This window comes from Buteo buteo, chromosome 15 (assembly GCF_964188355.1).
Source record: "Buteo buteo chromosome 15, bButBut1.hap1.1, whole genome shotgun sequence".
NCBI lineage: Eukaryota > Metazoa > Chordata > Aves > Accipitriformes > Accipitridae > Buteo > Buteo buteo.
In genome coordinates, this window is record NC_134185.1 from 31,523,676 (window position 1) to 31,535,742 (window position 12,067).

Genomic DNA, 12,067 nt, shown 5'->3' on the forward strand with positions numbered 1-12,067 from the left:
TAAGAAAGCTCAGTTTGGACTGAGACCCAAGCTCAGCCCCTGCACTGATCAAACCTTGCTGCCAGGTTGGCAAATGCCCCATCACACAGCCACATCGCAACACACTTCTGCCTGTTAGCGGCTAGGACTGCTAGCTACAAGCCAGTGATAGACAGCAGCCAGAGTGCATGGGGCTGGGAGGAGAGAGAAAAAGGGAAGCCGCAGAGGTTGGTAGAGAAGCCATGTCAACTAGCTGTAGGCAGAAGCCTTGCTCTAACCTCATCATGCCTTCGATTCAGTTTCCTGGCTCTAGCTGTGTTCCTGTCAGTCAGCCACATGCTGATCCCAATCTTGCATCAGGATGGGGGTAGTGGAAGCTCCCGCTGAGCACAGCTCAAGGAAACTTTCAGTTCACGGCAACTGCAGGTCCTGCAAAGGAGACATTTTCTCTTCTGGACATCCAGGCGCCTGGGCTCACCTGAGGGCAGCTGCCAGACAAGGAGCCAGGCAGCTGGGGATGGGGGAGAGGCAGTTTTGTGGCACAGACGCCAAATTCTGCAACAGGACAATTCGTCAAAAAGCAGGAATGCTTTGCTCCTTCCTTGTCTTTCAGGCTGGAGAGCAGCATATGGAAAGCAAAGCTGTCCTGGCTATACCAATAGGTTTGAGACAAGCCTGCCCTAGCACAACACTCCCCTTCTTCCCACATGCCATTACCCTATCCTCTTTAGTTTTAGCTCTTCCAGCTGCATCCCAGCATGCATCCTTGTGCTAAAAATGCTCAACCAGAGTAAAACCCAGTATCCCTTAGCTCCTGTTGCCTGCAATTCAGCAACAGCCCAACAGCCCCGAACAGCAGGACACTTGCCCACAGCTGCTGCAGAAAGCCCACAGGAGGAAGCATGTTTATAGCACATCAGCTATACTGTACTGGATTAAAACTTAGCCACTTTCTGCACATCAAAGTGAAGGAATAGTCCATGGGAGGCAGGATGGAAATGCCCCTTGGGTGGCAGCACAAGCATGCTGTGAAACACACACCCAAGTTCTCGCCTTTTCTGAGAACTCAGCTTCTCAGCTGTGGGGCTTGCATTACCACTGCTCCCACAGGGCAGATCTGAGGTTCAGTGCAAGGGAACAGACAAGATGAGGCCAGCAGAGGCAGCAAGCTCAAGTCTCATAAGCAGAAAAAAAAGCCCTGCTGAAAAAAAGCAGGTGATGGAGGGAAGAAATCAAACAAGCTGGAATTTGGAAAGACTTCTCTCAAATACATATAGCCATTGCCTACAGCCAAAAGGGTAGTAATGTCTACCCTTAAGTGCTAGTCTAAACTGAGTTGAGCTCCAGCGGTCTGACCATTCATACATTGAGAAATGCCCAGCTTCTTCCGTGTTTGGCACAAACATTTAATAGCAGAATTCAAAACTCAGTATGTTCCATTTTAGTCTTATGTGGAAAATTAGTGCAGGTGATAATCTTAATTGTACAACAATATGTTAAAAAAGTTTATTTTACATTATATACATTAGGGAACATATTTCAAAGCATTACCCATCACAACAATAACGCAGGCCATAAATCACTTTAAATTTAGTTTGGTTTTAGTGTATATTATCACAATAAAATATAAAGAACATATACAAAAAAAAGGAGTCAAATGTGTGCATTTTGCTAAAACTTGGCATTTACATACTCCATTGGAAAATAGCAATCAAAAATACTTCTGATCAAAACTAAGTTCCTGTGATGCATAGTAACCATTGTATTGTTTGAATGAGGTAGTAACTAAATTATTTTGGCCATGTGTTAACATCCTAAATCAAGAAAGTGTGAAAATGGTTGTAAGGCCAAAAAAAAGTCAAAATGGCAACATCTTTGAGCCATTTTCACAATGTGGAATGTTGCTCCTTTTCACTGTGATATGAAATCATTTAGTAAGACCAACAGTAATACCAATTTTTAATCACTGTATACACTAATAATTCAAACACCTATTGCAGTGTTACAGCCAGGTACCTCTAGTCTGGGACTGACACCCAACCAGAAAGTATTGTTTTCAAGCATAGAGAAGTAATCATAAGGAGAGTTTTAATTAAATATAAAAATACAGGTGTTTAGCTGGTTTGTTTCACAAAGAAAACTACCCAAGTAAACTAAAAAAAGAAACTTTGAAGCCCAAGTCATATCCACAAAGTCACAGCTTACCTTTGTGACTAAATACATCACATCTCAATACATTGTGCAAACATGAACACCAGTGTGTTGCATCAAAATTAAAACAAGATTGTAATCTGATTACAGCCTTGGTTACGATTTCTAAAAGTTAAGATTTACTTGTATTAGTAAATTACATATAATAAAATACAATAGTGTTGTTAAATGTACTATATTTGTTGCTAGCATCCCACTTTATAATAAACACAAGAAGTCCTTAAAATAGTACCCCGATTTCATTTTTGCATCCTCAGTGACTTTTACATCTGTACAGGTAAGACACTTGTACTTAACAGGAGGACCGCTATCTACAGAAGGTCAGTGTAGGTCTTCAGCAAGAAGTTTCACTGAAAAATACTGCATATGTACAAAGATTACATAACAGTAAATTAAGCACTTCTGTGGTATCATAATGCTTATGTGTCCATACCACAAACAATTCTCATCTTCCTCTTATGCCACAATAAATTATAAAGTAACTGAAGTGGGGTTACTGCAGCTTTTGTGCAATTTCAGCCAGCCATGAATGCTGCTGCAGTAGGAGTGTTCTCTTGCCATGGTCAGCTGCCTGCCATGCGCTGTTCTCAGTAACTGTTCTCATGCCCTGCCAGGATATACAAATTGCTGTTGGCTGTTGGGTTATCCGTCGGCCTACTCTCCAGGACCACGACCCTAAAATGAAAATAAAAAAGCCACAACATCAGGTAAGCCTTCATTTAAAAACACCCCTGGATATTACTGTAAATATTGTTTCCCAGGATCTATCTGACCAGTGGTCATTTCTCTTTCCCTGGATGCCTCTAGTACAAAAGCTGCTCAAAGCAAGGCGAACCTCAAAGCTGGCTCAGTGTCTTGTCCAGGCAAGGTCTCCAAGGATCTCCCACAGCCTCTCTGGCCTCCTACCGCAGTGTTCAATCACCCTCACCATGATGTTTTCCCCTCTTTTATCCAGCTGGAATTTCCCTTGCTGCAATGTATGCCTGTTGCCTCTCATCTTTTCAGTGGGGGCTTCTGAAAAGGGTCCATCACTCAGCTACTGCCTGGGCTTCTGCTTTCCTGGAGCTTTGCAAAGCTAACCTATTAATCAGGTTCCAGTTCTGGAAGTCGTTAGTCTGCCCTTTGCCATTGGACATGACAGATAACAAAACTGACTCTTCTATGAGCATTTCTAGCCCTTCCCTGAGCCCATGTAACCTAAATCCAGAGAAACTTCCTCCAGCTCTGAAAGTCCCAGCGACAAAGACCTGCAGGCTGAGAGAGCCCTTGAGGAAAGGACTGCTATGTGCAGAATCTTCTCTCTTCCTCTTTTATTGCCACCCACTTTTGGCCAGCATTGGAGACAGGAGACTGGGTTTGCTGGACCTACACTACAACTGCAAAGACCATAAGGCATGTCCTACATCAGACCTTTCGCTTCAAAGGAGAGAAATTAGCAGTCACAATACTGTTTCACAAACTATTTGAGATTTTTTAATCAGGCAAGAACTGCTAGAACCGCTAAATGGACCAGGATGTTCATGATTTAATTCTCCTCCACAAACACCCTGAATTGAAGAGATTGTGGGAAATTCAAATCTATCTATTGTGCATTCACCCAAGGAGAGGCTGCTTGCTTCAAAACTATCGCTCAGAAAACCTACCCTCTGCTCAATGTGCTCCACAAAGTGACACCTCATGCCATGAAGCATTCCCCACTCACCAGGAGAAAGCAACATGCAAGTTCTTATCAGACTGATGTCAGTTTTTTGGCTTCTCAGAACCCCAGTTCCTATGAACTGCCTAGGAAGTGAAATGTGTTACTGGAAAAAGGTTTCACAGCTCAAGCACAAATTATGACAGTGCTGCAAGCAAAGTGGTATCTGAAGAAATTGGAATTAATGTTTATTGCAGTGCAAAGACTTTAAACACTGTTTCAGACTTGAGAGACTATTAGTGCAAGCCAGAAATAGATGAGACTGTATTTGGGGAAGAGGACATTATTTTTCCAAGGCAATCATTTGCAATGTCATGCTCCATTGCAAAGTCGGACTCATTTTTAAATTGAGCTGTACTGTCTCTCAACAACTAAGAGAAATGACATCACAAAGCTGAGCTCCACGCACACCTCACTGGAACAGCGAGAGTAAAGCCCTCAGGTCATACAGGAATATTACTTTCAACTACCCGTTATGAAAAAGCTATCAGGTATTGCATGTAAGGCAGAATCTGCAACCCCCAGCCAACAAAGATCGCTGGTAGCCAGCCAACAAAGCCACAGCACCATTCACTGCTGTTGATGTTTTGAGTAATTACAGGGCTGTGCATCAAGCTTGGAGAAGCAGAATATGGGGAAAGCCTTTGGTTGATGTGAAGCTCTTTTAGTAGTTCTAAGATGCCACAGGAGAGCAAGTTTACCACAAGTGGTATAAGACAGAAGCAATTCTCAAAAGAAAAAGAAAAAAGAAAGCCTATCTTGGCACTTCATATGAATAAATTACTGGTGAAACCGTCATATCAGCATGCACTCCCCAGAAGACAAAACATCTGCTGTTTTCATGGCTGTTACAGAAGTACAAAGTTTGACAGCAGGGCAGAGAAAGTTGAGGAAGTCAGTGACACTCCTAAATAGCAGTTACTGACTTGGCAAGCTGGTGTCTGGTGGGTCAGACAGACACAGTGCTAGTGTCCTGCAAAGCGGATGCCAAAGAACAGCTATGCTGGGAATTATCAAGAGCTCTTACAAGACCTGAGCTGTCATGCTGGGAGGACAACTGGTGGAGTTCCTTTCTGGGGGTAAAAGTGAGATATTTAAATTATTAAGTATTTTTTTTGCATTTGTCTGAAGAGGTAGATCTTGATGAGCTACTCCAGCAGAGCATCTAAAAGTAAAGATTTCACCAAGTTAAACAAAAGAATTACAGCACAAAAAGAAAGACACTCCTGGAGATTGTAACTGCAGCCAAATAGGAGCTTGCTAGCATGGGTGATTACTTCTGGAAGCCCACAAACACTTTTAGAAGTTTTTTAGGTTTTTTTTGGTTTTTTTGGTTTTTTTTTTTTTTTTTTTAATTAAGAAAGAGAAATAAACTTGAAGGGCTGAAAGGTAGACATGTACACAAAGGAATGAGTAAGATGGCTAAAAAAGGAATTGCAAGAAACAAGCAAAAAGAACTTTTACAAGGTAGGAGGATCACGCATTATTCTTCTATTTTAGCATGCCATGTTCACTTCTCTTCATACCTGTCAGATCCCAGAAGCCTGAATATCCTGGTATTATCAGAAATTTCTTGTGTGATCTAGAAAACAAAAATAAGACAAGTGTTTACACATTAAGTGCATAAGTGTTTTTTATTAAAATCAACCTAGAGAAAATAATTGACTATGACTGATGTTACCAATTTACTGCTGACTGAAATCCACTAGAGAATTTAATCCAACTGTCATTTTTAAATGAGATCTAGAAGTTTTCTGTGATTCGTACACATTATGTGAATTCCTCTAGTAGCAACTGCAAGCACAACAGCAAGTCTCAGCGTTGCACGCCATCTGAGCTACCAGTGCAATTCCCTTTACAGCCATGACTGAAATAGGTAGCTGTAGGTTGCAGTTTGTCTCACTCAAGTAGATATCCAAAATGGGTCAGGTAAATCACACATAAAATGCATTTTGTTGAGATTCTGAATCATAGTAATGATGCAATAAATTCATATTCCGAAAACCTCAACAGGGAAACAATCTAATTTGTGGTACTTATGTCCATTGTCAAAATATTATGTCTTCTTTTCACATTTCAGACTAGTGCAATAGAGCTTTGTTTACTGTGGGTGAATTATACTTGTGTGATACATCTTTATGATCACATGAATACCAAAGCACTAAAGAAAACATCATGTTAATCATGTCAACCAAAGCCCACTGCATACTCCAAAGGATATCAAGTCACACTGTGAACAGGTAGCAGTGTTTACAAAGCTCCTTTTCTACACAGCCACATTTCACATTCTTGGGGAAAGAGATTCTTCTCTCCTTCCCAGATCTTTGTAGCGTTAGCCGACTTAGTGAATTCACTTTTGGCACAGAGAACTTGCAAGAGAATTTTAATTCACAACAACGAAGTTCCCCACTTTGTTAAGAAAATTACTTCCTGCTTGTTGTGGGGCTCAGTCTGCACAATCTTGGCCCAAATTTTGAGTGTCATCTCAGAATTCATACAGTTCCCTGTTTCATTCTTCCCACTTAATCAAACCACTGCAGAAAGTCACAGTGGTGGAAGGAAACAACTTTGCAAGCAGCTCAAACTATCCCCCATTAAACCAACTGATAGCAGATTACGGAATCTGAACTAATCATGTCTTCAAAGACAAACACACTGCGAAGTTAGGCTCGTCAGGTTTTTGTCCTGTGTAACCACTTCCTACACACTATATAGTATAAAATTCCCCCAAAGTAATGAATATGGTCAAGATCTGAGCCTGGTAATACAGGCTTTTCACACTACAGATGAAAATGAGTCTATTTTTTTCTTAATAGCTGTGGCTAGTAGGACAGCCAGGAGAGATAAGGAATTTTAAAAGGCCTGAGAGCTTACCCTAGACATGTTCTACAGAGGAAGAATTTTGGGTGGCTTGCTTTCTGACAACAGCTCAGTTCTGCCTTCTGTTCTTCATTTAGGTGCTGGCTTTTGCTTGACAGTAGCAAAGCAAGAAGACACTGTTCCTTACGCTTTACATAAACAATATAAAGCATCCATCCACTTGCACTGCAGCACTCTGGGACATGCCCTCTAACAACTGGATCAGAGCTACTGAGTGCCAATGGGTGGAGTAATCCACTGAGCCTTGCAGAATGCTGCTAGCAGGAGTCTGGAGTTGGAGAAGTGCCTAGCGGCATCATCTCCTTCTTGTAGTCTGTGCTAACAACGGGGTGCTGCAGTTCACCATTATGAGCTCCTGGGAGAAGGACAATCATGCCTGGGGATCAAATATGCACAAATGCGACAAGAACCATTTGCAGACTTGGAAATAAGAAGTAGTCTGACTCCAGTTTTTGGTCCAACTTCCCACAAAGAGCAGGCTTACTCTCAGCACAGATTAGATCAACTGTGGCTTTGTGCAAATAAACGTACTTGTGTAACAAATGTGGAATGTCTAAGCTTGGCATGGTACGACTGTACATGTACCTTAAAATACAATTAGTCATAATGAGCTCAATTTCTCAGCCAACGCGACACTGACGAAACTGGTGAAGTTTGTAAACTTTCTTTAATAACCAAATTGACAGACTCATTAAAATCCTACAAACCACAGCATTTCCACTAACACATAGATACACAAGATTTGCAGCAAGAAATTAAAGGAAAAAAAAAAAGAGTTGAGAAGGTACTTGTAGTGGTTGAGCTATGTCTAAAAACTCACATCAAACTGGCTGAAAAAGGGGACTACACAGAAATTTTAGAAAAAAGTCTTTAGGTCAATCTGACATTTTTCTCCTGAGAATGGAAAATATTTCCTGTGAAAGCTGAGCACTAAAACCTTCAAAGTATTTGTAAGCCAAGCAAACATGGAAGAGACTAAAAACCAACGGGGAACTCATTCAACACTGTGACAAAAAGCTAAAGCTCAGCAGTGCAGCATGCAACCACTGGCAAAGCCCAAATTTTGGTATCCATGTGTGAGAGGCTAAGGGACTGAAACTGGTCTTCAAAGCAATTTAAGGTGAAGAAGATTCATGTTACCAAGAATTAGGCTTGGATATTTTCTATGGCATCATGACCCAGTCTCTTGCTGCTTTCTGCTTTCTATGTTAGACTTGACAGGGGATCTTGTGTAGCTTCACTGATTAGTTTGCAGCTTATGAAACATGCTTAGAATGAGACTCTAACTTCCAGGTCTGATCTAGGAAGTTACTGAAATGTTTTACTCTTTTTCAGACCATAGCATTGTGCATTTATCCTCTACTTGGTCTATACTAGAAGCTAGAATGTGAAGCAAAATGCAGTACTCACCTCATTTGATCGAAAACTCCTTCCTTGCATGCCGTGTTTCCAGAATGCTAACACGCTGTCTTGTAGACAGACTGGTAACAAAGAATACTGGAATCAGTTTTGAGGCATGATGTCAACTCATGCTTTTAAGGCCAAAAGCATGACTGCAATTTTGAAATTTGTACATGTATGTTTTACTCTATGCCATTCACCCACACAGACTGCAAAATGTCTCACAGGAATCGCTGAACCTGCCTCAGAAATAGCTGCATTTATATATTCATTTGTTTAATGAGTGGGGTTTAAAAATATTCCCACCTAATCAGAAAAAGTTCTGAAACTGTCCTTCTGTCTAGTCCTAAACATGTCCTTTCCTTTGAACAGGAAACCCCTCCTCGTTCTAATACTAACAGAAAGTATATATTGAATTTTAGCAGAAAAGTTACAGGGATACTGCACTGACATTCTTCACTTTCCCAGCAACTATTGGCTCACATGGTCCTTCTGCAACAGCAACACAAAGCTTTAGAGCCCTCTACTTCCCAGCCCTTCCCCTCATCACAAACATGGAGACAGACACCTGCACATGAACCCTGTGAAAGGCAATGGCTCTAGGGCCTTCCTCAAAGAGAGGGCAAGCGTGTAGGTCCCCAGGGAGAATCTGTCCCATGTGCATCCAGCACCCTGCCTCTGGGCAGGTATGCAGGAAAGAGAGCAGAGCTCTTTGGAGACACTATCAGGCCACAACAGGACACTGGTAGCTGGTTTGTGATGAGCAGAGAGGACTACAGCACATTCAGAGGTTCCACAGTGAGCAGCTTCAAGTACATGTACTCCTTCCTTCCCTCCAATCCTAACTAAGAGGAACCATAAAAGTAGTGCTTTCCGTGACAATGTTTTTTTGTTCTCTCCTCTGTGGGGCGTTACATTTGAAGTGCCTGAAACTTTAAAGCTTCTCCTCAGAATTAAATTCCCTCCAACTCATTATTTTTGTTCCCACTGTTCCTCCTCTTCTGGTGCTACCCTCCATCTGTGCACACATCCTTCCTCATCCCTCTTTCAAAAGCACATGAAACAATCCAGGTATGTAAGCCCTGAGGAATTGTCAAAATAAATGTATTCTGTCTTTGTGTTTCACAAATCTAATTCATTCAGATTCTTCACAAGAAAATAAAATTTACATAAAGTGTGACTTATCATATAATTTAGTCTTTGAGCTGCTTTATAAAAAAGGACTGTGTGACCACACACGCAGAATGAGTTAGCCATCAGTGATTCACAGAGTTTATGTAGATTGTGTTAAGGTATTCCTTTAGAGGCTGAAGGCCTCCATCATATTCCCAAGACACTTAGCCTAATCAGGGATGACTCCAGGGTTATCACTCCATTCCAATTGCTCCTAGGGAAGCATGTTACATAGCATGCTGAACCCTTCACTGAGCCTTCTCACACAATGTGAAATGCGTAAGGTAAGTGTTTCAAATGCCAAAGACTTGACAGTTAGCATCTCTAATTCTATACTGTAACAGTAAGTTAATCATAGAATATCTTGACTTGGAAGGGTCCCATAAGGATCGAGTCCAACTCCCCGCTCCTCGCAGGACTACCTAAAACTAAACCATACGACTAAGAGCTTAGTCCAGACTCTCCTTAACCACCCTCTCAGTGAAGAGCCTTTCCCTAATGTCCAATCTGAACCTTCCCTGACACAGCTTCATAACATTTCCTCATGTGCTATCGCTGGTCACCAGGGAGAGGAGATCAGGACCCCCCCCCACACTGCCCCCCTTGAGAAAGGTGGAAACTGCAATGAGGGCACCCCTCAGACTCCTCTTCTCCAAGCTGAACAAGCCAAGTCACCTCAGCCGCTCCTCCTAAGTCTTGCCCTCAAGACCTTTCACCATCTGGGTCACCCTCCTCTGGACACACTCTTAGTAGTTTGATGTCCTTCATAAATTGAGGTGCCCAAAACTGCACCCAGTGCTCGAGGTGGGGCCGCACCAGTGCAGTGTGGAGTGGGATAGTCACCTCCCTCGAGTGGCTAGCGATGCTGTGCTTGATGCACCCCAGGACATGGTCAGGCCTTTTGGCTGCCAGGGCACACTCTTGACTCCCCTTCAGCTTGACATCAACCCAAACCCCCAGATCTCCTTCCGCAGAGCTGCTCTCCAGCCTTCTTATCCCCCAGTTTACCCCATCCCAGGTGCAGAATCCAGCACTTGCTCTTGTTAAATTTCATACGGTTGGTGATTGCTCAGCTCTCTAGTCTATCCAGATACTCAATATTAATAATGAAATCCAACTTACCTATTGATTCAATCTGAAAGTCAAACGTGAGTTCCGATGACAGTTTGCGGCTGGATTTTAACCTGCCTTGCAGATTCACTATTTTTATGCAGCCTAGACAATAAACAGGATATGTCAACCAACAATTGATCTTCAATATATGACCTAATTTGAAGACAGACAGTATGCATGTACATGCATACGTATATATTTAGTTGATACTAAAACTTACAATCCAAACACACCAAAATGGTATCCCTCTCCAGCTGTGTTACATGTACAACACTTGTCTCTGTAGTGTCTATAAAAAAATGACAGTGTTAGTTCATAACATAAATTAGCATGAAGTTTGAAATGGAACTTCTAGAGATTGAGACAATTTAATGGGTTAGTGTGGTTTTATCTACTTAAAATAGTCATCTTACCAGTGACATTTCTCTTCTCTTAGAGAGGCATGTCCACTTATCCAACATGTTGACTGTGACAGGAAAACTGAAGCTGTAATATTAAAGTATGGACTTAATCCAGCCTTTTCTGAGCCATATCACAAAAGCAAACTCATGTGTACATTGTTTTCCCTTTATTCTCTCTTGGTGCCATTTAATATTGCTGTTGCAAAAAAAGGCAGATACATGAGACTGTCCACACTAAACCTGAACGCTGTTTCATTCCATTTTTCTTCTGCCTTTATTTCTAAATCTTGCTAGGGACTTTCATATTAGTACTTAACTCCTGCTGCTATTTTCAGACATTCCATCCCCAGATCTTCAAAAAATAGGGGAACATTTCCTTCTCCAAACTTTTAAAAGAAGGGTTACCTTCCTCTCTTCTGGGTTACAGCTGCAGCAGTCTCCATCACAGCAAACAGGGGGATCTGACCCGTGATTAGTGGACACGTCAACTCAAAAGAGAAATGTAGTTTTGGTCCATTTTTTTAACACAAAATTACACAGAAAGCAGCTTTTACTAATTCAGCATTACTGCCAGCGATTCTGTAGGCATTCTTTCATACAGAAAAGAGAAACTCATTAAATCTGTTAGAGATAAGAAATTAGAGCATGTTACCTAAAATACAAAAGCAGCTTTCAGTTAAATAATAAAATCCGTGCTCCTTGAGATGGTCCCTCCATCTCTTTTTTTGCTGTTTGTTTTGGAAGCCATACATTTATGATCTTAGCCAATTTCTAATGCATGATCTTAACCAAAGGTGGATATAGCCATGATGAAAGCATGCAACAGAAGGACTGGAGGATATACATCTGTGCAACCACATTATGCAATGTGGAAACATTCACTGCACTGGCTGAAGCTAACAGGAGAAGGATGGGAAGGGGAGAAACCCCCTGCAGTAAGTGTCTGCCAGCTAATTTTTTTAAAACGACTATCAGACACCTACAAAAAAAGTCAAGTGTCAAACAATGAAAACTACTATTTGACAGAAGCTATTTGTGACCATATGGTACACAATTTCCTCATTTAAAAAACACTGAAAAATCTGTTTCATTGCATTATTGTTCTCCTGCCAGCACGGGACAGGAATAAACTAATACAACATGAGGGTTTAAATTAGAGTCAAACAAATAGGAGAAAACGACAACATAGACACAACATGAGAACGCACAAGTG

At 41.5% G+C, this 12,067-nt stretch overlaps 1 protein-coding gene across 12 annotated transcripts in view; it reads right to left on the bottom strand.

The window, feature by feature from the left end:
- Positions 1 to 1,460: 1,460 nt before the first annotated feature.
- Positions 1,461 to 12,067, bottom strand: part of MAP4K3 (mitogen-activated protein kinase kinase kinase kinase 3) — an 86,043-nt gene continuing 75,436 nt past the window's right edge. For 9 of the 12 annotated variants that reach the window (XM_075047009.1, XM_075047012.1, XM_075047011.1 and 6 more), the window contains 5 exons: positions 10,674 to 10,742; positions 10,463 to 10,555; positions 8,177 to 8,247; positions 5,413 to 5,468; positions 1,461 to 2,865 (listed from right to left, as the gene is read on the bottom strand). In XM_075047009.1, the coding sequence (XP_074903110.1) occupies positions 2,778 to 2,865; positions 5,413 to 5,468; positions 8,177 to 8,247; positions 10,463 to 10,555; positions 10,674 to 10,742 (377 nt within the window). In that variant the 3' untranslated portion in view covers positions 1,461 to 2,777. Of the gene's footprint in view, positions 2,866 to 5,412; positions 5,469 to 8,176; positions 8,248 to 10,462; positions 10,556 to 10,673; positions 10,743 to 10,866; positions 11,476 to 12,067 lie in introns of those variants that run through there. The other 3 variants (XR_012653082.1, XR_012653083.1, XR_012653084.1) reach the window with 3 other exon arrangements.